At 35.2% G+C, this 25933-nt stretch overlaps 2 protein-coding genes, 1 non-coding gene and 1 pseudogene across 3 annotated transcripts; 2 read left to right on the top strand and 2 right to left on the bottom strand.

Moving 5' to 3' along the window:
* Nucleotides 1–5672: 5672 nt before the first annotated feature.
* On the bottom strand, nt 5673–7608 carry LOC137733950 (dof zinc finger protein 1). The gene is made up of 2 exons (XM_068473169.2): nt 7340–7608; nt 5673–6880 (listed from the first exon to the last, which is right to left on the bottom strand). Exons 1-2 carry the CDS (start codon nt 7361–7363, stop codon nt 5954–5956), a joined length of 951 nt encoding a protein of 316 aa, XP_068329270.2. The 5' UTR covers nt 7364–7608; the 3' UTR covers nt 5673–5953.
* A 4913-nt stretch (nt 7609–12521) lies between these two features.
* On the bottom strand, nt 12522–15925 carry LOC137734730 (3'-5' exonuclease domain-containing protein). The gene is made up of 8 exons (XM_068474003.2): nt 15347–15925; nt 15046–15177; nt 14756–14879; nt 14205–14647; nt 14023–14099; nt 13784–13919; nt 13066–13269; nt 12522–12910 (listed from the first exon to the last, which is right to left on the bottom strand). Exons 1-8 carry the CDS (start codon nt 15755–15757, stop codon nt 12851–12853), a joined length of 1587 nt encoding a protein of 528 aa, XP_068330104.2. The 5' UTR covers nt 15758–15925; the 3' UTR covers nt 12522–12850.
* Nucleotides 15926–17284: 1359 nt separating this feature from the next.
* Nucleotides 17285–18277, top strand: LOC148696047 (histone-lysine N-methyltransferase ATXR6-like; annotated as a pseudogene).
* A 554-nt stretch (nt 18278–18831) lies between these two features.
* Nucleotides 18832–18903, top strand: TRNAW-CCA (transfer RNA tryptophan (anticodon CCA)). The gene has a single exon. It is a non-coding gene; the product is annotated as a tRNA-Trp (tRNA).
* The last annotated feature ends 7030 nt before the right edge of the window (nt 18904–25933 follow it).

Genomic DNA, 25933 nt, shown 5'->3' with positions numbered 1-25933 from the left:
GTTCTTGTTGGAGTTTGTTGATAAAACCGTTCAAGTTATTGGCTCTTGCCTCAGGGAAGGAAAACAAACACAACCAAACAAGGTGCAAAAGAAGCAACCAAAAGGTTTAACTTTGAGATTGTCGAGTATGTTCAGCTGTACTTTTATGAATTGTGCATCCTTAATATTTCCAAAACAACTTATGAACGTCAACTTCCCCGAAACAACTTAATACTTCACATGAACTTCATCTCTTGTTTTGTTTAAAAGCGGATTCTTCGTTGCAAATTTCCACTCTTCGAAAGCTTCCGAATCCGAGGGATTGAGGTATCACTGATGTTTGTAAGCTTCAACATCTTGAAGGAGACAACCATATCAATCGGAACATTAAGTTTATACTTCAACAAGCTCCTCCGGGTCTGTCAATAGTTCAGCGAGTATGAAGTCCCACGCGGAAGAGATATCTTCCTAATGTTATTATTTATATGTATGTCTGTGTATCCATTGGTATTTTTTTTTCTTTTGATGAGTGGAAATTTATGTTCTTGTGTGTTTTGTCGAGCCAGCGGTCCAGATTTGAATCCAGCGGCTACGGAGGATAATTCTGCCAACCAAGTAAAGAGTGGCTAGCAACAAGGTCATGATCAACGAGGATATGAAATGATGTAGAACAAATGGCCGAGTGGATTGAAGAGGACATGGACAGACTTAAGTCAAAGGATCGGCACCGTGGTTCAAACACACTGCTTTGTCGTGACATATGATAGATTTTAGACATTTGAGGTTGTTTAGGCTTCCAAAACAGCTTTTTAAGTTCAGTAATAGAAATTGGATTTTTCGTTTGTTGTCTAATTAATAACGTTTGCTTTCGTTTAGCGCTTCGCGTTGTCTCAGAGAGTTGTAATCATCAACTCAATCTTTAATCAAATACAACCTTTGGGATTTCTCTCTAACTGGTTGACTCTAGAACTTTTTTCTTCAAGAAATTACGCTTGTAATCCTTGTTGGCTTCGTGCTGCGTCACGAAGTGCATCAGATTGTACAAAATGTTTATGAAAGTAGCTCTTAGATTGAGAGCGATCATGCATCTCTTTTATATTCTTCTTCAAGTTCTTAAACTACGCAGTGGGACCTGAAAGTTGAGGCCCCCTCCGGTCTTTGGGAAAGGAGAGATATATCAGTTAAAACAAACCGCTGAGATGATTTGGCGGTCATACATACCAACTGATGTTTTAGCAGTTGTTCCTATTCTACAAGATAAGCCTCTCTCTCTCTCTTTGGAGGTTATTCCTAACTCCTGAGCATATCATTTAACCAAGATGTTGCTTTAAATAAGTATACATTATGTTGGAAAATTTAATAATAATATTATTATATTAAATTTATTAATTGAATGGAAATTATAAGTAATGCCTTTTGGTGGAGATATGTGTCGATTCTAACGAAGAGTTGCAACTTTTGACTTTTCATAAATTATCATATACTTTCCAAAAAAGTATCTCAAATTCTATAAATAGGAAAGCCCCCTATAAACATAAGATCACTCTCATTCTTTACATAATCATACAGAGTGCACTAAATATTAGAGAGTCTCATCGAGTCCATATGAGAGATTTTTCAACACAATCGTGGTTCATGAAGCCCTGTAATTTGGAGTGCTACTATTACAAGGACGTGGTCGTTGTGACTTGGGAGACAAGCGATGATCAACCATGAGCATCATAGTGGGGCCTAAACTTGTCTTAATGACAGAGTGTCTAACACTTGCCTCGACCGAATTTTTAGGTTTTTCTAATCCATTATGTCATGTTCATTTAACATCGGTTACTAAGTCATGCATTAATTTGATATATAATTGCATGAATTATTTCTTGATTTTCTATGTAATTTAATATAGCAATTAGACCTCAAATTTTCCAACACATTAATCATAAATTAAGATAGGTTAATTATATTCGAACTGATTCAATATTTTTCACACGATGATTAGATTAATTGCTGGTTGTAAGCATCGTAAGTGTGCAGTTGTCTTTCTCATAATCTTTGCAGAAATGAGGGGAACCAGGCCCCTGCGGATGTTCTGAACTTTCTTCTTGTGCTCCAATTTGTGCCACGGCTTCTTCGTATTCACCAACTGCGGAAGAACGTCGAGGGATTGCCAAGGACACAGGGCCGTCTTTGAGATTTCAGAGCTCATGTGCGAAGTTTATTAAAGGACCTCTCATTAAGATAGTTTTCTAAGAAGTTAGGACAATGGGATAAATGTGTTTTTGTATTCTTTTTATACATCTTTGCTAGTCGCGTAAGTTTCAAACTTAGTTTTAGTGAAGTTCTTTTTTAGTATTCCATTCCATGAGTTTCATTTAATTTAAGTTAATTAATTTGTTGGATGTTTAGCTATTTGAAGCTCTTTGGTACTTTTTTTTTTCTTTCAAAGAGAGAGAGATTGCTAGTAATGTACTTGTCGAAGTGAAAAATGGGTGTGAACTTGGTACTTCGGATTGTTAAGACAATAACAAATTCAGAAATATCACACTTCATTCTCTATGCCCTATAAATCCCCCAAATGCAGCTCTTTGATTTTGGTATATTTCTCGACGCCATACAATCTGGTATGACGGGCTCAATAGATTTTCCACAACAGTTCTTGCTCTGTTTTTGGTGGGGTGTACGAAATCTAAGGCTTGTCTCTCTAAAGAATTTCAATTGGGTAACCTTTTGATCAAAACGTATAGAGAATCAGAAATATTTTGATCCCATTGGATTAATATTTGCTCCTTTTCATTTTAGCAGTTCTTTTGGTCTAAATCTCCAGACCAGTATTTTTGCAGTTTGATCAACACATATAACTTCACGATTTTTTTTTTTTTTTTGCTAGATATAGCGCTCAAGCGGTAACCAATTATTGTTAGTAACAAATCAATCTCCTAATTTGTTGTTATGGAATGGATGTATTTGCAACTTGATTCCATCAAACTTTTTCACGAATTTAGCAACTGAGAGTCATGTGAGTGGTAATTTTACCCCTCTCAAGAAACCAATTTAGGCCTGGTTTGGTACTAAGGTGATTCTGAAAAAAGCTGGTATAAAAAAAAGCTGTGAGCTGTTTTTGTGTTTGGTAAACATTCTGCTTCAGCTTTTTTTCACAGTTTTGGGTGAAAAAAAGCCAAAAACAAGAAGCTGCAAAACCCAGCTTTGAAAAATCGGCTTTTTTTCATATCTGTTTTACATAAAAGTTTACCAAATACTATAATACTGCTTTTTTTTTTTTTTTTCAAAAGCACTTTTACAAAAGAGTTTACCAAACACTCTGCTGCTTTATTTCACAGCTGCTTATTCTCACAGCACAACAAAAGCAGCTTTTTTTCAAAGCACAACAATACCAAACTAGCCCTTACTTTCACACATGTCGCACACATAATCACACATAATTGAATTTATGATGATCTCGTGAGTTGTAAAAGGAATAAAAAACTAAAATAAATTTATATGATGTATAATTAGCTTTCTTCCTAACTCATATTTAAATATTTTTCACGTGTTTAAAAATGTAATATCCGTTCAATAGATGATTAACATGCGATGAATTACTGGCATAAGGATGATCTGAACAAGTTTTGTGAGCAAAAAGGGACGAATAAAGTGAAAAGCCAAGAGAGATTGGTGGAGTAGATTGTACATTCCCAAGTTTTGGCAAGAAAGAGATGTTCATGGTGGGTGGTGCACCTCCACCTACATATACCACTGGAACTAGCAAGCAACAGAAGCTATAACCCTAGCTAGAGCTCATCAATTTACCATAGACAAAAAGATGGCACAACTATATGGAAGTTAGAAAGTTTATATCTATCTCTATGCATGAATCTAGTTACATATTATATTAATTAATGGAGGGTCTACATCTGGAAGATTTTGTAGAGTGAAGATTATTCCCTAGCTTGGATATCGAGGGGAATGTTTGTGATGTCCCCACCTTCGCGTTCAAATCTTCATCATCTTTTTTATATAGTTTATTTGTGATATTTATTATTGATCAATATGTATTAAGTTTATGATAATATAATTAAAACGATAAAATTTATGAATACGTATCAATCAATAATAAATGTCATAAAAATTACACAAAATAAGTGTAAAATATTTAAACTCACAAATGTAGTGCAAGTTAGAGAGAGAGATCTTTCTTTTAAAATTCCTGCTAAACAGAGTTCGTATATATGTGTGTGTTTTTGTGGTGGGAATGTAATTAACACGGTTTTCTAAATTATATTGTTGACGGCAGACCAAGATTAACTTAGGCATTGTATAATTTAATTTAGAATATTGTTTGGGTCATGCGTACCCACTCAGGCCCTGGCAGATCGGATAAATGATCGGATATGATTAGTTATACGGACTCGAGTGTTTGACGTTCACTCGTACTAAATAAGAGCCGGATTAATTTAACCGGTCGGATAGGATAACACGGTATACACCCGCTTAATAAAACCAACCAAAACGCTCGGATTATTTAGTCGGGGAAGAAGAATATGGGAGAGAAAGGGAGGGAGTTTGGGGGTGTGGCGGAGAGAGCTGGGGAACAATTATTTGGGATTCTTCTACAGTCGGGGAAGAAGAAGGGAGAGAGAGGGAGGGTGTTTGGGGGGTGCGGAGAGATCTGGGAACAAAAAAATGAATTCACTTTTAAAATTTTTTTTTTTTAAAGTTTGATGCCTCCTATCTAGTATAATATCAAACACAGTATAAATAATACGGTCACTAGTCCGATACTGCACCAAACACTCGACTAATTTAGTCAGTACTATCCGGTGACTATTTATCCTATCCGACAGAAATAGTCAGTACAGTCCGAGCTGCCAAACGAGGCCTCTTTGTTCTTGAAAAATCATCTACTATTTGTAGAGTACTTGTGTTGGTGATGATGAAGATTCATGAAGGGCAAGAGGGTGATGAGCAAATATTTTTTCTCATCTCATCTGTTCATTATTCTATTTATTATTTTTTGATGAGTTTAAATTTAAAATTAAAAAAAAAAAAAAAAAACAGTTATAAATTTCAAATTTAAACACATCATATATAATCGAAAAACAAGAAAAAATAAAAACAAAAACGGGTGGTGGGGATGGTGGAGTTAATGGGTGGAAGAATCTCAAAGACACGGATGGTGCTGAAATGACCTGACATTTCTGACCTGTTGCCAAGCAAAAAGAAAGAAACTTTGGCTATTAAAGGATTGACAGCCATCATTCCAACCGACCTTCAATATTACTTCAAACCAATAAATAATCCAAACTCAACTGCTAAATACGTACACAATCAACGCACAAATCCAACTTAACTACTACAGTAAACACACAGAATATGTCATTAATCTGTATGAACAGCTAATTAACAAATTAATCACCGACACTTGCTAGCTAGCTAAGGTAACCGAAAACATAACGAAAATAAAACATTGAATTCCAGCAGGAAATTCCAAGGAACTGGCATCGTACACATTGCTGTGTAGATGATCAAGAGGTAGTCTATGTGAGTAATCTTATGAAACCCTAATAGGAAAATAGGGGACTTCCCTGACCTCCTTTTCATGCAACTTTGTATAAAATTACTCGTGAGTCATGAGATATCCTTTTGAAGCAAAACCAAAAACAAATTTCAAACATGCATAGAGGCAAAATTAATTAGAAAGAAGGTGAGAGTGATGAGAAATTTTACTATGCTCCTCCGGTGTACAGATACTCCGAAGTATACTAGAAAACTTAAAGAGAGAAAGAACAAGGAAGATTAAGTACAATTAACACTGATGTTGAAAAAAAGAAGGAAGAAAAGCTCATGTACCCTATTACTTTGTTCTTGTTATCAACTCCAATTCGAAACAAGCCATCCAAGACACATGAAGCAAAACAAAACCAAAATACCAATCCTTCTTCTAGATCACTACTTTTTTTCTTTCTTTTCTTTTCTGGGAATTGAATTACCATGATCCTCCACCTAACATTCCATTCCAATACCCACCACCAGAATCTCCTTCCCTTCCTCTATTATTGTGCTGATCAAATTCGGCAGCAGTAGTAGTGGAGCTCGGAATCTGCTGCTTAAAATCCTGATCAGTAGGAAACAAAAGCCTGGCATGACTAGTTGTATTCTCTTGCACACCTTGTAGGCACCCACCATAACCAGCAGTCTCAAACCCATCTAGAGAAAAACTAAGCCCACTTTGCTTGAACTCTTGCATAGGAAACCCAGCAGAAAACATTGTGATATTATTCGAATGGTCCGGCACGGCCGCTGCTGCCATCGGTACGAAAGAACTCAGCCCCCTTGATGCAATCCCGGTACTTGTGAGCAGTTCCATAGCCGATGAGAAATGATGAGATGTAGTAGTAGTGCCCGAAGAGCTAGGGTTTGGGTGGTAGGTTTTGTTGTCAATACTAAAGGATAGTTTGGTAATATTGTTGTTATCATAGTCCTGATCAGCTGTTGGGTATGCAAGGTTGAGATCTTGGCCTTGGAAGTGGATCTTATTAGGGTTTTGAGAAGCAGACTGAGGAGGAAAATTACCATGTGGGGTCAGATGGTGATCACGATCATAAGCAACCTTCTTCGCTGAAGACGTGGACGGTGACGATGAATCGGAATTATTTGATCTCTTGTTGTTCTTCCGCGAGCCTCCACCCACAGGAACATTTCTGAGAGATCCACCTTCAGTCCAATACCTTTTGCAAGTCTTGCAAAAGTATCTTGGCTGAGAGAGGCTGTAATTGTTGTAATAACAGAATTTTGTGGTGGTGGAATTACACCTTGGACAATTCAAAGCTTGATCCTTTTGTGGCCTTGCCCTTTTCTCTGTGTTTGGCCTTGTAGAAGAAAAATCTTCCATGGATTTAACCACTCCAATACCCTGAAAGTAAAATATAAAAATACACCCAAAAAATAAAAAAAGCGACAAGAAGAGGCCATAACTTTGGTGATCGAAAACCAACAGAAGTATATGTTGTCACTCCAAAAAAATTTAAGAGACAAAGATGGAGAAAAGAAACAAGAAAGTAAAAGGAAGAAAACAAGCTACTTTATCAGATGATGGGAAGAAGAAAAAGAAAAGAAAAGTGCAGTACTTTTTAACTTTCATGACAAAAAATGGAAGACCTTTGGGAGATGCAACTATATAAATTCAGATAATATTAGTGGAAAGAAGAAAAGTAAATTATTACAACTTTAAAACTAACTAATATATCAAGGAAGATAATTTTTTAAACCCATAGCTAAGATATTTCTTCTAAATATTTGCTTTGAAAAACTCAACCCTAGAAGATAATTTCATGATTTCATGAAGGAAAAAGAGAAAAGGGTTTTGCTTTACCTGTGGCCAGTGAGCTGTGTCCATGGATTAGCGAGGAGAAAAGGGAAGAGAGAAAAGGAAATGTGGAGTCTTTTGAGAGAGGAAAACCACCCACTTTTCAAGCGCAGATGGTCTTAAAGGCAAAAGATGAAGCACTATGCTGAAAGAGATGATGGTATATGTGGTGTGGTTCCATGTGTTGGCCAACTATATGTGAGGGAGAGAAGGGTAGTTTCGTCTTTATAACTTTCACTATCATGGTATTATATGCACATGGTATTCACACACCCATTTGCTTTTCATGCACAAGAAATATTTGTCTACTCGAATCATGGCTAGCATGTCACACATTATAATAAAAATAAAATAATATTTTCTCACCGTTTGTATTATGATATGTAATTTATCAAACAGTATTTTTTTTTTTTTTAAACTGCATAAAGCAAAAGAAAATCGAGATTCAAAAGTAAAGAGTAAGGTTAGGGTAAATTATATAAATTTGAAAATTTAATGACATGTCACGAATAAAAAATAAACATGTTAATTAACATTTAGGTAATAATCAAATCATCAATTTTTATGTCATTTTGTTTACAAAATTTTATCCACATATTTAGTAGCATTACTCAAAAGTAAATAAACATGTATGAAAAAAAACAAAGCATAGACAAATCATTTTTTAGATTACTATTCATGCACATGCATTTGGGAATAAGGTGTACATGCACTGATGCACATATGTTTAGTAGAATATATATAAATTCTTTCCCTTGGTCAATGTCATCATTCATTCTTCGTGGGCGTCTATGTGCGTATGCACTATAGACTTTGGTGGATTCTTCCTGACTATAGACTTTGCTGGGATGAATTTTCCTCCACTGCATAATTACCTCTCTCTGTTTACCAAATTCATTTCTTCTCTTCACTTTTCCATTTCTCTTTCTTGAACGTGAAGGATGCATCGGTTCTATTTGCCTAAATGAACTAGGCAACTACTTATAACTTTTTGCAAGACTGCCTGTCAAAGGAAAGTGACAACGCTAACACAGACAACAACATTGGAGATATTTGTAAACTTGGTACATGTTTTATCTTGTAAACTTGGTACATGTTTTATCATATACATATATATATATATATATATATAGGGAATTGTTATTAGCACTCCAAAAATCTCATTCTACACTCCAAACTTTCTATATTATGAAAGAAAAATACACTTGGTACATGTTTTATCTTGTAAACTTGGTACATGTTTTATCATATACATATATATATATAGGGAATTGTTATTAGCACTCCAAAAATCTCATTCTACACTCCAAACTTTCTATATTATGAAAGAAAAATACACTTGTGAGGAGTGTATAATGAGGTTTTTGGAATGCCAATAACATTTCCCCATATATATATATATATATATATATATATATATATTCCAACAAGATCCTCTTTGGATTCTTTTGGTAAGGATCCTGAGAATTCGTAAATCGTGTCCGTTATCGTATATTGTGCAATCAATTTTTATCAGATTCTATTTGTATTTAATTTTAAATAAAAATATTTAAAATGATTTCTGACTGCACAATGTACGATGAGCAAATATGATTCACAGATTTTCGGGATCCTCACAAAGAGAATCTGGATATATATATATATATATATATATATATATTATTCTCTGATTATGAACTCCTAAAATCATTGCTAAGATGAATATTGATTTTGGACAGATTTTTAGCCTAATTCCTGTGTCCTATTTGGGAGAAAAATCCAAAGCAGATAGTGACTAAAGAAATCACGAATGTTTCACTCCAAAGCCATATATTAAGTTTTGATACTACTCTAGTTACATAAATATGGCTAGTACTATTAAGATCCAGTAGGTTTAGCAAATTATAAAGCTTAAAAAATATGAAACAAAAAGAATAAAAAGGATAATCTCAAAAAATTTATGTACAATTGGAATTCCAACATACATAACATTACGTGAAAAGTTTAGAGCGTTATATTCTATTAGATGTTTGTAAGTGTGTTTCTATAGTGAGAATTGATGAAATCAAAGATGCCAACTAAAATACCAACGAGAAAAACTTAGATGAAATTTAACACTTAGAAGATAAGCTTAGAACACCACAACTTTACGTTCTAGTTGCATGTAATTTGCCCCTTACCGACACGACATGATTTAGTCAATTAAGGCTAAAAATCATATCGCATACTAATCCAAACATGTCAAGGAAACTGGTGCGGTAGCTGACGCTGGGATTCTGAAATATGGTAACGGCGGCAAGGCGACTGCAGAAGAAAGTGGGGGCAGTGGACACGCGGTACGAGCTCCGACGATCCCACCAGAGGACAGCTCATACGGTGGCGAAACGTTTCGGCGACGATGAAGAAGGAGAGAGAATATCTAGGGTTTTGCGCTGATGCTTCCAACTTTATCCAAACCTCCATCCCATCGAATCAATTAACTGAATTAAATAATGAATAAGTAAAAGCACAATCAGCAACTGAAAAGCAAATGGGGAAGGTGCGCGCTCATGTGGCGGTGTCTTTCCTTCTGCTTTCCGTCGTACCATTATCTGACCAGCACAAGACTTCAGTCAAACTTTCGTACGTCAATAGAGAAATTTAGGGTTTCTACTGCAGCTAGCGGTACCTAATCAAACCGAATACAGACATCGACATGCATTTTAACTTTTTGAGTACAAATTAATTATTAATCCTCTCTTCATAACATGTGTTTTAATCTCACCATAATATTAATGGACAAGGATTGTCTGCTTTTTTATTTTCGGTGCCTTTCTGTATTCTCTTATTTTATGTGATCACGGTTAAGCCACGTCAACATTTTATATTTTTTTTTTTTATAGAGATAATAAGATAAAAATGAATAATAATATATAATGTTGACGTGACTTAACCGTGACCACACAAATAAAAGGGCACAGGAGGGCATCGAAAATGGAAGAGCAAACAATCCTTTTCCAATATTAATGCCTCCATTGTGGCATTCTCCCTTCATGTCTCGTTAGTCACGAAATGATGGTTTATTTTTAAAAAATATTAAGGAAAATGATGTAATTGTTCTATTTTTTTTAATTAATTTAAAAAAGAAAAACAATCATAACCTCTCACATCTTTGTAATCTATAAAATATAGTATAAAACAACGATTTCTCGAGCACCGACCTGTTAGACGCATGGTAGTAATTCAATACCCAATTTACTAGAATATTGAACTACATGCAATTACAAATTAGTGTTGAACAATACTAATGACTATAAATATATATCATTTTTGCATCATCATGAATCGAACTTTAAATCTCCTCAAAACTAAATAGAGACCGATGTCTCAAACCATATGATCATGTGCATGTGGTTAAAAGCTTTGCATTCGAAGTCTTATTTTCGATTTCAACCTCTCCTAATATCACCTTTTTTATAAAATAAAAACACAAATTCAAACTGGATATTGTTCTTTCTCTGGTCGGATTCTATGTGGTTTTGGATTAACACAAAATGTTTATAATCTTAATAGCAGAACACTAAAAACTTTCAAGTTTAACAATGGTTGTGCTATGCACACACTTGTTTGTATCTTCAGAAATAACTTCTCAATTTTCGATCGTATGAATTCAAAAGAATTGAAAAACAAAAATTATCAAAAATATATGAAAAAAAGTATGTGAACAACATTGGCTACGGTTACTTACACATGCAACAAACAAGGAAAAGGCATTCCTAATGAAGAGAAAATGTGGAAGCCAAATGCCAAACAGAGCATTCCATTTTTGGACCTAACCATCTTTACAAGAAATAACCTCACTCTCTCTGGGCTGGTCCAACTTAGGTGGACCCACTTACAAAACCAAAACAAACGCGTGGGGCCCAATAAACATTCAAAAATTCAAACCACGAGCCTATACATTAAGCTATGAAGAGCAAATGAAGCTTCCTCCCCACCTTTGGATTCTTGACCAAAATCATTATTTTTCTTCTTGTAAGATTTTTCCACATGTTCATCTAAATCATGCTTTTGCTTTCTAACACCTACTTTTGGATTGCTTCCTAACACCTACTTTTAAAGAATTTTTATGTCTCTGGAATACTTGTTTCGTAATGTATTATTTCACGTGTTATGATATAAGTAAGCAACGTAATTTATACATTTCATTTTGGAGCTCAGAAATGCTAAAAGGACTCACTCAAAAGTGAAACTCTCCATGGACTATCCGCTTCCTCACATTTTAATGTCAACTCTTGCGTCAACATTATAAAATACTATCCCAGAAGCAAGAGAGGGTACACTTTTAAAAGAGTCCTACTTAACCTTTCTCGTTAGAGATATATTAATAAAAAAATAAGCACGCATTTAAAAGTGTTTTTAGATCACTAAAAAATCCCCTATGTTTTTTTATAAGAGTAATGTTATTCTTACCACAATTTTATACCACATTTCTTTACCATCTTAGGTGGCAAATGAGTTGGACAAGCTATATCATTTAATTTCAATCTTTTTATTAATTAAAACACTTAAATAATCTTAGGTGGAAGAAAGAAACTCCTCGTATATCACAATCATCATTTAATTAACAATCTTTTTATTAATTATTGATTAACATTTTGACATTAAATTTAGATGATGTGTCTGTTCACATCAGATGCCACCTAAGGTGGTATACAATTGTGGTACAAAAATATGGTAAGAATATCATTATTGTTTTTATAACAACTCTTGTTTCCTTGGTTTGCCCAACCCAAAAGTTACATTCATCCTTATTTAAAGGATTACTTGAGGACCTAAACAAGATAATTAATTAACATAGCATACCTTAATAAGTTATAAGGCCAATGTTTCTTTCACATTACACCTATTTTATAACTCATCACAAGAAATTAGAAAATTTTGCTAAGCTTGTAACATTCCCTTTTTGAAAATTGAAACAGAATTTCGCGCGTTAAAAGCCGTTAACTCCGCATAATTTGTCCCCTAATTTCACTTAAGCATCCAACAAAACCATAAATTAAAGCTACATTTCTTGATCAAGCTGACTTCTATGTATTGTGGGACATCAGGAAATACATGGCAGGAAGTGAAAACTTGATACTACAGCGAGGGAAGAGAAGGCCAAAAACAACAAAGTGAATATGCTCCGAAAATCAAACATATTTGAACGTGAAAGGCACGCGATAAGTGACATAAAGACAAGAGGTCATGTACCCCGGACCCCCGGTGACACCATAATGTCATTGCATGTGATGATCGTTGTAGACAGAATATTCTCCATTTTTGGCAGAATGGGTTTCGGCCACAAAATCAAAGGTACAACTTATGGGTGTGCATCACCATCAATCACCAAAACAGAGTGGGATGTGGATGACAAAATACATTACTTGAAACAGTTCAGCATGAATATTTTATAGCGAAAAATAAAACAAATATTAAAAGAAGGCATAAAAATAGTATGAGCGGCAACATATGGGGCCAATGAAACCCTAGTGCACAACGTTTATCACCTTCAATTTACTCATTCAACTTGCAGACATCAATGAACTTCTGGACTGCATTGTGGTATTGAGTTCCCTGTAACCACCACGCACGTTGGATTAATGACAGCTTAGCATCAATATCGGATGATGGATTATCATATTATACCAAAAATCCTCGTAGTATCAATAATACACGACGACATCTTTAATCATGTATAAGTTGCTTAGCATACGATTTGATAAACATACCTCCCAGTAAAGTTGGTTGCAGTCCATGCACTGCCAAAACTCTAGATTCTTGTTAAACAAGCAGTTAGGAATTCTTTGGAAACCTTTCGCAGCTTCAACAGCCTCTTCAGTGGTCAAAGGCTTTTGAATAAACCTACCATTGCATTTGGTGCATCTTGACATTAGCTGATCCTCACTAATTTTCAGTTGGAAAGTTTCGATTATCTGCAAGAATACTTCAGAATCAGATTTATCCTGTAACAACGCTTCAATCCTTCAAAGAGCTTCTTTGAAGGTAATTATCTAGGAACATTGTATTAGCAACGCACTTCAAAAATTATACGAGAACCAAGTGTCTCGGTTGGTAGACTCAACATATCCTTCCCAACTTCGTCAAATACCCAAGTGATCCAAAAATTCTTAAGTTTCTTTATCATTTATAATTTAAACTTTTTAAGAAAAAATCTCAAGCACCAAATACAAATTTCTACTATTATAAACAAATTTACGTTGATTGTAATAAGTTGACATGATTATTATTATTTTCTTTTTTCAAATAAAGCCGCATTAAATCCAAAGCCTGACTCAAGGTGGTGAGACTTTATATAAGTTAACCTAAAAGACCATGAACCACTTGCAATATATATATACAGCAAAATTATCCAAGCAGAATGCATGTACAAATGCACATCTGATTTTCACTGAAGGCGCAGAAGTTTCAAAATGAAGACGGGCATACCTCAAGTAGCTGTTCGTTCTTGAGAAGACTCTTCACCCTATAGATCTGATTGTTTATTAGATAATCATGTCTCAGCAGCTTGGCATCCCGCGTCAACAGCACTCTCTTCTCTTTATTTGCTTGATCTATTAGCTGCCTGCACAAATTGAAACCAAATTAATAATTCATTAAAAAAAAATGCTTAAAACATATTCAAAATCTACAACATTTAACATACAAGAGCATGATCATGAGAATACCTGGGTTCAGGCTTTTTTGAATACGAGATTGCAGCATTGATCCCTACACATCTTAAATGTTTAGCTAAGCCTTCGACCTGAAAATAAGCATGAGCAAACAAGTAGCATGTACATTTCAGCCATGGAAACCCTTTGGTAGGGGACCTTGCCAATCTTCAAGGAAAGTGGATATAAAAACTTACCATCACGTCACATAGAAACTTCGGTTGTCCATCACCCCCCAAGGCCAAATCCCATGGTGGGGGACCTTGCCAATCTTCAAAACTCTGTCCTTGCTTTTCATTACAAATCAAACCCTCTGATGACCGTCCTTTTGCTTTTCTTTTAGAAGTTTTGGCCGTTTTGTCTGATTCTTTCAACAAAATTTTCTCCCCATATTCGTTTACAACCTTCAAGAGGTATTCATCCATGGGAAGGGTATTCCTATGCCCTAACCTCAATGTCATTCCCTCTTCCGTAACTATATTAGGAGATACATAAGAAGCAGTAGCTCGGGCTATATCTATAGCTTCATGAACTTTCATCCTTACAATTTTACTACATATATCAAGCTTCTCAAAAACCACTTTCAACCCAAGAGTCACAGTTGGGGGATGAGGTTCAGTGGGATGGCGAACTAGTTTCCCTGCAATGAGAAACCAATCATTTTCCTTTATCAACACAATATAATGTAAGAAAATGTGCAACGAACGCATAAACACGAGTATAAAAATATATATCTAGCATGACTGACCTTCCTTGATGACTTTGGCTTGGAAGACATTGAATATCTCAATCAAGCAGTGTGCATCCATTGCTGCATATGTTTTCTGCTCTTCTGTAAGAGGACGACATGACCAATCACTACATTGGAGTTCCTAAACAAGACATATTATACATTAACACATTTTTATAGGAACTAAAAATTCCCATCCCTTTTTTCCATCAACATTCCATCATGTGGTTAAAAGTCTAAAACTTTCGATGCAGAGTAACACAGAAACTTTGAATTACGGAAAATCGAAAACCTTTCCAAAACCAAACCTTTGTAAGAGAAATTCCAAGGACTTCTTTGCAAATACTTGCTAAACTCTTGATTTGCTTGGAGGCCTTCCTTCCATGTTGCTTGTGCTGCAGGTGATTGTACATGCTCGTAATATCCATAAATGGCTCCACCTGTTCACCAAAATATCAACCGAGCAATGATCAAAACAGAGGAAGATGATAAAAAAAAGTTTCTTGATTTTTCGCTAAAGGGTTGGATTAGATTGCAAAATTTAAGACAGCCCAAGTCCCAAAATCTAAACTTTCGCTACAGTTTCTGCAAAACATGAAATTTTCTTACCCTGTCGAACCCAGGTTCGCAGCCATTGGAGCTGAAGGTGGAGGACAAGTATATCAAATCCTGCTTAAATCGAAAACCCAGTTTCAGAATATCGGGGGAAACGAATGCGTCCCTCAACAACTCCCAGACCGACGGCAGATGAATGGTTGACAGGTCGAGCAGGAAGACGACTGAGTCGTCCGACTCGTCCGAGTCTCCGCCGAGTCGGGAACCTAGTTGACAGGCGAGTTGGAGGAGGAGGACGGTCGGGAAAGACGACTGTGGGGTGCGGCCCGTGCGGGTGCGGATGGGCTTCCACTCGGCATCGAGCGCAATGATTCTGGAGCGAGTCAGAGACCGAGTTAAGTTAGTGAACTCGGGCGAGTCGGTGGATGAAACTAGTTGGATATTAAGGGGCCTTTGTGGATCCATAGAAAAAGTGACACTAGTTTCATTCCTCAGAATTCGATGAGGGTTTTGGGTTTTTTCATGGGTCAAATATGTTGAATAGGGTAAATTGCGTTTGACCCTTCCATCATTAGCCCAATTGAAAGTCACCTCCTAAAATATTCTTTTGAAAAATTAAAATCTGAACTATTTGAAACTTAACAGTTAACCTTTCACTGTCATATTGGATGAAATTTCATCCACTATGCTGTCAAATACTGACACAGCTTTGTTCTCAAGAGTAAATCACGTACTAGTCACGACAAAACTTTACCCTCAAGAGTGAAGTACGTTTTGGTCACGTGCCAGTATTTGACCCAAAGTCAATGAAATTTTATCTAATTAGACGGTGAGAGGTTAATTAGCAAAGTTTAAATATTTCACAAGGTTAATTTAACGAAAAAAATAATTCAAAGCGTCAATTCAATTGGGGTTATAATTTAGGGGGTCAAACGACAATTTACTAATGTTAATATCCTAAATGATCCAGTTATCACCTTTAGTACTGACTACAATATTAATATGTATTTGATACAATCATCAGCAGGCAGTTAGATATAATTCATGTAATATATATATATATATATATATATATATATATATATGTATTTAATACATCACCCAACTTAGCATACCCTAGGGCCAACTTATCCTAAATCATTTAGTCTGATTCCCTTTGGCCCTTTAGTTAGAGATTCATTTTGTCAATTTTAGGGCTATATGTGACTTACAGCCCTTGGCTAGAAATGAGCTTAGAAGAGTGATGAGTAAATGTAATACAAATAGCTTAACTATGTCGATTTGCACTTAGAATTAAAACCGAAAGTTATAGACATTCTAACATTTACGGTTTGTTGAAAATTTAGAGGAAAAAAACAAACTTTACATCGAAAATAAACTATCAAATTTGTTATGACTCCTTTATTTTTTATTCAATCAATTGTTCAGCAAAATTCAAAATAGTTGCTCATTTTCATTGTGAATCTAGCATTTTATTAACGTATGTGTCATAAAAATCACGTGATATAATTAGCAGAAAATTATGACAGAATTGACAATCAGAAATATTATCTTGAATTAAAAGTTTAAAGAGGCTTAAGACCAAATTAGGAGGTACGGTGGAATAAGGTCCAAAACGCACCTTTATGGGCTCAAATATTTTAGCCCAAGCCCAGTCCAATAGGAAACGGTGGCGCCGAATAATAAAGAAACGAGCCCATGCTCGCTCCAAACGAATCCAAATTAGCGCGCGAAATCTCCCCATTGGTTAAATAGCACAATGCAAACACCCTCGCTCGCCCGAACCCGGAAGAAAAATGGTGGCGTTGAGGAGAAGAACGCAAGCCCCGAAGCCTCCCTCTCCCGTTCAAATCGTTGAGGACAATGTACATTAGCAGCATTTGTCTATGAGTTTCTGCAAATGTATGACACTCGAAAAAAGCATGTTCGATTGTTGTCTCTCACTTTCACATATCCATAAGCTGCTTCCAGAGAATGATGTTAAATTCGTAGATGTGTTCTCGTTATTCTTGTAGAGAAATTCTAGCATGTCGTATTCGATTTTACAAACTGTACATCTCTGATATTGTTGCCTTCCAGGTTATGTCGAAAGAAGATATTGAAACGAGCTCGTTTGAATATACTTTTAAAATGACTGAAAACGTTTTTAGAAGAAAAAAAAAATTTAGATTCCAAAAGCATTGAAGTGTTTTCTACAAGAAACACCAGTTACAAGCTTCCTCCAGGAAGCACTTTAATTGTTTTTTTTCAGAATTTATTTACATTTTTACCAATGATTGGTTCTAAAAACATTTTCTTCAAAAGCGTTTTTAATCATTTTAAAAGCACACCAAACGAGCTAGAATTTATGCAAAAGCATGATGGAGAGAGGAGAATGTCCTCCCCTCGTGTTGTTTTCGATCCTGGAAACAACAAAACATTCTCTCTTGTAGTTGATGTACCTGGACTCCCTGATTCAGTATTAACGATTGATTTCACAGGTTCACCGTTGAGGCTGATAAACACATAAGGGATTTGACATTAATCACAGAATATGCTGGAGATGTCGATTATCTGAAGAACCGCGAAAATGACGATGGAGACAGCACAATGACATTGCTTTCAGCAGGGACACCTTCAAAAAGCCTCGTCATTTGTCCCTACAAGCATGATAACATTGCGCGCTGCATCAACGGAATCAATAATCATACACCGTAAGCTATCCCCCGCTCCAAAACTGGATTCTGCCTTCATGTGTAAATTAGTTGCCTGCATAACGATTTGATTAGTTTTTTACTAATTGGATGATGCCTGTGCGACGACCGAAGTTACTGTGAATTGGTGCAGGGACGGGAGGAAGAGGCAGAACTTGAAGTGTGTAAGATTTGATACAATGGCGAGTCTCGGGTTTTATGGATTTCGAATCGAGATATAACAAAGGGGGAGAGATTGTATTATGATTACAATGGATATGAGAATGAATACCCAACTGAGCATTTTGTGTAGCCTTTGTTTATGTCACTGATCAAGAGCTAAATGGAGCTCAATGAAGCTAATATGCCCTAACAGGCTAATTGTATACTCATGACTGTTTCTGTTAGACCACAATTTTTTTTTTAACAATATGATCTTGTATTCTAAACTATTCTACGAGGGTGAGGCTCAAACTCGGCTAAAAAAGACAGAAACACCGTCTTGGCCAACTAGCCGAATCCTTAATTGCATTCAACCACAATGATTTGATTGTTTCAATTCAAAGTTGTGAATTGAAGAAACTGGGAATGAAAATTTGAGTTTCTCCATTTAAAATGGTCAAAGTTGTAGTTCGTGTGATTAAGAGCATTTACTTTTGTATTTGAGATTTTATTTTCGACGACTTCTCTACGAAAATGAACTTGGGTAAAGCTGGAGTTTGGGCTTGGGTAGTTTAGGCCTAGGCCCCTCCTGAGGTACAACTGCAGCCCATATCTGAAAGCCGAGCGCAAGCCCACTAGTTGTTTGAAATACCATAAAATCCATTTCGTACACCTATATTACTTTCCCTTGACAATCCTATCAACGGATCTGTGGCGCAATGGTAGCGCGTCTGACTCCAGATCAGAAGGTTGCGTGTTCGATTCACGTCAGGTTCACTTTTTACCAACATTTGGATTTTTTTTTTCCTTCTTTTCTTTATTTTGTGAAGATTCCATCAATGTGCATCTCTAGATATAGATCAATTCGCGAGGTTTTGATCCGATACAATAAGACGTGCTTGCTTGCGGGGAATGAAATGCGCTTGTCGATTAGCGAAACTTTTTTTATAATACAAATCTCGAAAACACATTTACAAAAACTTGGCTAATAAAAATGTTTCGTGCTATACATTAATCAAAAGATTGGAACCATTTGAGTTTTATCTCCTAAGATATAGAATGATACATAAAGTGGCGAGACCACAATGAGGTCATTGTAATCGGAAAATCTCAATAACTTGTAATATATTTCAGTAAGCTTGAATTATCATACATTTGTTCAACGCTAATATTTAAGCCTTATTTAAAATGAGAGGTAACATAATTGATCGAAATGCCTGAAAAAGATTCAATAAGAGTTTCTTGACATGTCATCATCAAGCTAAATTATATCGTTGTTATAAATTATAAGTCGTACATTATTGTATGCTAAAAAGGACTGAGCGATGTTATCTCGTCATAACGGTCCATTCTTACAAGATCTGAAAAGTCGAAATGGCTTTTTGGCACCACCAATGTACTCATGATTACGGTGGTTGAGTTTGAGAGTGAAGAAATTCAAGATCTAACTCAGTTCAAATATCCAGCACATTTCTCTGGCGTACTTGTAAATTATCAACAAGTTCAGGACCACTTTAGTCTTTATATGTCCAGGAAAAAACAGTTGTAGCCATAGCTAAGTTCAGAGTGGTCCAAAACCAGAAGCTACCATAACCGCAGTAGTAGCTGATCAGCTGGCAAAAGCATCTGTTGCCGTCAGATCTTGATCAGACGCTCCCCCACAATTGTGGTCCCAACAACCACACTAAATTCTTGCTACCCAAATAATTAGTTGTGACTGTATGTAACTGTGGTCCTGTTTCAGAAAATATGAACTGGATTTTGTGTACTTGTATTTGGTGCTTGGAAGCTAAAGCCAACAGGTAATATCTGTTACCACAGATTTTTCACCAGATCTCCAATCCCAATGAAGGCTTGATTAATGGAATAAATGTCGTTTGCCCCCAGTGTGGATTAAGTCTCATTTTGGGTAACTCTATTAAAATTTGCACCACGTATTTACCTATTTAAACCCTTTTGTATTAGATGGATGTTACAATAGTATTACGTACGGGTTTAGAAAATTCAGTGAGTATTGATCCTTGAACGCATCACAATATAGAGCAATAGTCCATTATGATAACGCAATTAGAACGCTCGTCTAAAATAAAGGGTTTAAACCTTTTATACTTCAAAATATTAATGAACAAAAATTTGTGTTTTCTTAAAAAAAAAAAATCTTGAAAGTAATTTATTACATATGTTTTTTTTTTTCATAAAGCACTACAAAAATAGTTTTCTAATATAGAAAAACTTTAAATTATTCATGTCAAAATTGTCAAAAACGGTTTTTAAATTTCGCGAAGTGCTTCTAATGTTTATAGAAGCATTTTCAAGTAAGTCTATTATTGGATTACTTTACTAACAATATGAAAGTTGAGAGTATAAACCTCAAATTGAAAAATCAAGAAACATTACGCGTGCTTACAAAGAGTTAAATTACTGTTAATGTCAATCAATTTTACGATAAAACATCAATTCCGTTGAGAATTTCCTTGCCTAAAGACAAAATGGGCAGTGGGGTATCCATTCTACTAAATTAACAATACAATACAATATCGCAAAGAAATGGACCCAATCGTACAATCCAATCAGCCTGTTTGGTGGAAACTGTCTAACACTTAATCCCCACCACAGGCCACGACCATGCTTCTTCTTCTGTCTACAAAGATAAGGGTTACAACTTCGGACACTACTCGATTCAAAAAGTTCTTAAACATAACACTCGATGTGTAAACGACTAGTACACATGTGGTCTAATATTTTAGTGGGCATAGTGTTCTCATGCGACTCAAATTCAAAATTCTCAATCTCTTAATTTATTATAATAATATCGAACTCTTAACCTTTTGTTAATAATACTAAATTGCTCTCTCTCTCTCTCTCTCTCATATATCTGAATTTCTGAATTTGAGTTATCTTCGTAAATTTGAGTATTGTAGAATATTGTTTTACAAAAAAACATATCTAACACTAACAACTTTTCTCTTATTTTGCGAGTTGATCAAATTTGATTTACGAATTAAACCTGAGCACGATCCGTTGCCAAACCTCGGAACTCTCAAGTTTTAGCTACTCAAATATATCAAAGGAAGGAGCCATGGAACTATATGACAGCTGGTCAGGGTCATCACCCCCAACTCCAAACATATCAAATACCTTATCATCATAATCTTACAATATCCCACTTGTGACTTGTTGCAGGACTTGTAGTTTTCACTTCACTTTTCCCGTGCTTTTTCTCATTTCTTGAAAGATAAGAGTCATAAGATTTGAAAGGCTTATAATTTGGTTCGTGCATCTCTAATTTGCCTCTCGTGCTAAAGTGTTTAATCATAGATTACTAGGGTTTTACGAGATACTTCTCTCGATATAGATATTGTTAGATTTTTTGTGTCTTTATGTCAAAAAGTCAACTGTTTGATCTAACACTGTACCAATGCCAACCTTTTTTCATCACGTTCAGTTGTAATCCATGCATCTGCCTTTGTTAGTGCATGTGTAGGTCATCCATGATGCATGAAGCATTAACCTTGATAGTAAAAAAAAAAAAAAGGACATGGATCCTCTCCGGATCCAGTGGTCCTAATCCACCAAGTCCAATCATCCGGACCGTTGAAATTTGATCCAACGGCTACAAACAGAGATCCACTTTAAAAGTTATAATAACTTTAGCTCTTTGATTAAATTTCAACGGCCCGGGTGATTGGACTTGGTGGATTAGGATCATTGAATCCGAAGAGGATCCATGTCCAGAAAAACAAAAAAAACCCCTAATTTATAACCTTATTATACGAGCTTTTGTGATAAAATATCACACCTCTTAAATTGAGCATATGGTTAGTTGAAGATAAAATTGATGGATTTAGTAGTGGATTGTTAACGTATCTCTCTAGATCTAGGTAGATTAATCAATAGAAACTTAAGTTTGTAGATATAATACATAATTTTAGCTATGGGGGCAAATTTCTGCCTCAAATTGAATTGACGAAAATTTACATAGAAAAGAAAAGATATAAACGAAGTTAGACTAACACCGGTGTGGTGTTAGCCAAAGGCCTTCGATGCCTAATTCAGAAAGATTGTAGGAAGTAATAAGAGTGTGGTGAGAGTTATTAGTTGTGTGCTTCTAAGGACTTCGTAGAGAATGTGGTCCTTCAGCTCATTAGGATTTGACTAAACGAAATGTGCATTTAGTCAAAGTCAGAGTAGTCATATTTGATAAGTTATACATGTGACGTCTATTAGTCAAAATACTTTAAGTTCCCACATTAGCGCTTCTTTATTTTATTACATTAGAGGAGACTAAACCTTTAATTGATCTTAATTTATCTTATTATACCATTTTTCAAACAAATGATATGATAATACTAATATTATTTAAATTATAGGAATAAAGATACAAACTCAAGGGACGAAGCACGTCATTCTAACTAATTTAGCTAAAACTAAATATGTACATCATTATACCATTTTACATGCATTATTCTACCATTTTATAAAATGACTGATTCGAACTTGAGTGTTAAAAAAATACGTCGTCATGGCTAACATACCCAACCGCCTCATCTATAATTTTAATGGTGATTGTACGCAGTATGAAGCCATTACTTAAAGGTTAGTTTATCAATTGTCGCCCCGGACGCATCGATGCAAGGAGAGAAGACACATAAAACTATACATGTACACTTGTACAGATAATTATTACATACCTAATTTTCTCCACCAACAAACCAAATACACAATTATATTATATTTAGATCAATGTCGGCAGCCAATTCCGGGAGTAATGCAAGGCATCATGCACGTGGCAAGCTAGGCTAGCTAGCTAGAAGAGGAAAGAGGAGGACTTTCCATTGATAACTACGAAAATTTTTAATGTGTCAGAAACACAATTAATATGTCGAGGTTTACAATAAATTACAAAAAAAAAATCTCAAGTTTTTAATTAAGTGTATTTTTATATTTCGTGTACTAAACTGTGTTATTGGCACATTGAAAAATCTCTTGTAAAGTACGTACACGCACCTTGCCACGCACCCATCAGGAGAGATTGACAAGTTGCGTCCAAATATTGATCCATGCATGCAATGCTAGAGTTGTAATTAAACACAGTTTACCAAAATAAAATAAAAAAATCAAGGTATGGGTCAACCGTTAAGAGAATCACAAGAACAAACCGCCATGCAACCCTCATATCATATAGAGCCAAAAAAGGGGCAAAAACATGAAACTATTGATAACGTGGTCCATACTTGGTCAGTATATGAACACTACGATAATGCTACGCTATATATGTATCCCGCTCCCTAAAGAGTAGAGTGTATCGATTGGCTACGTACAAGTAATGTACCTCTTCTATGGCTCTTGCATTTACAAGTTTACACGTTACAACTCATAAAATTGCAGGCTAGCTAACCAATTGGAGTTGTAATGTTGGCTACCCAATAATCAAACCCTAAGTATTTCGATTGTTGTATTATTTGTTGGTGCACCAACTTTTGATACGTGCATTGCATGCCACATGACACTTTGTTTGGTTCCATGCATGTGAGGACAGACACATATTGTCACATACCAAGGCATGAACAGCAAATTTGCCGTATGCATATGCCCTGCATATATGCGAGGAGGAATGTTTTGGGAATATAAATTAAACACTTTTATTTGATGAATTTATGCTTATTCTCAATCATAGTTTAGGATAATACATATTATATATGTAAAGGGATCCTCGCCGGATCTTTTCCACCTAATCACCTAATCTAGGTTCTTGAAATTTGATTTAACGGCTAAAATTGTTATAACTTTTAAAGGGCCCTTTATTTGTAGCTGTTAGATTAAATTTCAAAAGCCCGGATTGATTGATTTGGTGAATTTGATGTATAGCGTCATGTCAAGGCAAGTATTTGCTCATGCATGATGCATATTGCTTGGTATGATCAACTCTAATTCATGATAGTTTAAGTACCCTTTTCTTGATCCTCGCATCAAGAAAGATTAAACTATATAATTAACAAGTCCCCAATTGCATGATCAATGTTGATAAGATGTGTGTGTGTCTATATATAAATGCAAACACATGTCGTTTTTAGTCTCTTACATATCTTTGTTTAATTGCGGTTGTAAATTTCATTTTATTTAATAAATAAAAAGAATGATGAGTGTGTGAGACGTTAAAAATGATGTGTGAAAATTATTTCCCTATACAAATCACCAGTATGATAGAATGGAAATTTTATACCCTAAACTTTAATCCAAAAAGATGAAAGGGGATGTTGCTCAATTGGCACCAATTAAAGTCGTGGAAGCTAAAGGTAAATCATAAGTGTAAATGTTTCACTTTATTATGCATAAAAACAAGAGTGTCTAGTGTGACTTTTACAAATCACCATCAAAGAAAAACACAAGAATGAACATTTATATATATATATATATATATATTTTTAATACATTCAATTTTATCTATACTAAAAAGTGAGGAAGTGTCAATTTCACAATGAAGTAGTTATAATAATTTAATTCAAATTCGTCTTTCGAAAAAATTGAAATTGAGACCTCAGGTTTTGTTAATTTATAACTAGTCAAGGCTCAAGTATTCTTTATTTTATTAATGGTTACATATGATTAAGAACAACTAATTTAGTCCCGTATGTTTCTATTTATCTGGAGCTCGTTGTTAGAGAGATCTGAACTGTTCAAAAGAAAGAAAAAGAGATTCGGGTTTATTTAAGTTTTTTGATTTTTGTCAAGTAGGCCAATAAAATAAGCTAATAAGAGGCGTAAGATTGAAAATAAATGATCTGAAATTTTCCACTCGCTGCTCCAAATACAGAGAACCAGAGTGAATCTCAATCCGTCAATTCTACTCGTTTACTTTGCAGGTTAATTTATAAAACAAGCCTCTTCTCTTGCACATTAATTAGGACATGATCAAGGAGTTTAAGAAAGAAAACAAAAAGCTGTGCTACCTGCCGACTACTACCAGGGTTTGTTTAACCAGAAACTGAAACACACGAAATCGTTTTTTAAGTAAACTGCCCGGTTTAGCGGAAACAAACCGACTTTTACTTTTTTGACTTTTAAGAGTTTGTTTGGCCTTAATGGTGACATAAACCTAACGCAAAGCCACCTAATTAGTACTAATCCTATTTCTTTCTTTTTAAATGATCATGCTGCACACTGCAAATCTGCAGTAATCAATTGGAACCAATTTACACAATCTCAGAACGTGCATGCAATAAAGAATAAATCATTTTCCTAAATGTGCATGTTTTCAATTAATTTTTTTATGCAGTAATTATTGGAGAATTCCCTTATCTCCAAATCTCTTCCCCTTCTCTCTCTTCTCTTGCTCACTTGTCTATTTGTCTTTTTCTATTTGGAGACGAGAGAATCCTACTCCGTGATTAAATCCGAATAATTACTGTTGTAATCACATGAAATCGATGAAAATCCGCAGACACAAAATCATTGAATTCGTTGGACGCATTGCATGGAACCCATGCATAACCCATGCCCTATTCTCGCAGGTGACATCCTCCAGGATATCCCAGTTTGAACTGTCGGCCTGGGCGGGTTTGGCTATATGGCTGGAGGGCATCATAAGCATTGCCCATGCCCTGCTATGGTGAAATGGTAATTTCACCTTGAAATATAGGCTAAAAAATAAAGTAAATTTGAGTTAGCAAATGAGTGGGTAACAAATATCAATGTTGTGTGACATTGATCTGCCACTAAATTATATATGGCTCTATGGGAAAGCTTGATTGTTTTTTCTTTTGACAAAGTGGTATGCTCTACTCTAATTTTTATTGACGGATTTCAT

Source organism: Pyrus communis, chromosome 7, assembly GCF_041283825.1.
Source record: "Pyrus communis isolate YQ-2024b chromosome 7, ASM4128382v1, whole genome shotgun sequence".
NCBI lineage: Eukaryota > Viridiplantae > Streptophyta > Magnoliopsida > Rosales > Rosaceae > Pyrus > Pyrus communis.
The sequence above is the reverse complement of the archived record's forward strand: the minus strand, read 5'-3'. Positions and strand labels throughout refer to the sequence as shown.

Coding starts and splice junctions, on each gene's coding strand:
- LOC137733950 (XM_068473169.2), bottom strand. CDS start 7,363: ATGGACACAGCTCACTGGCCACAG. Junction 6,881..7,339: donor ACACAGCTCACTGGCCACAG/GTAAAGCAAAAC, acceptor TTTTACTTTCAG/GGTATTGGAGTGGTTAAATC.
- LOC137734730 (XM_068474003.2), bottom strand. CDS start 15,757: ATGGATCCACAAAGGCCCCTTAATATCCAACTAGTTTCATCCACCGAC. Junction 13,920..14,022: donor TCAAAAAAGCCTGAACCCAG/GTATTCTCATGA, acceptor CAATTTGTGCAG/GCAGCTAATAGATCAAGCAA. Junction 13,270..13,783: donor AGAACGAACAGCTACTTGAG/GTATGCCCGTCT, acceptor GTATTCTTGCAG/ATAATCGAAACTTTCCAACT.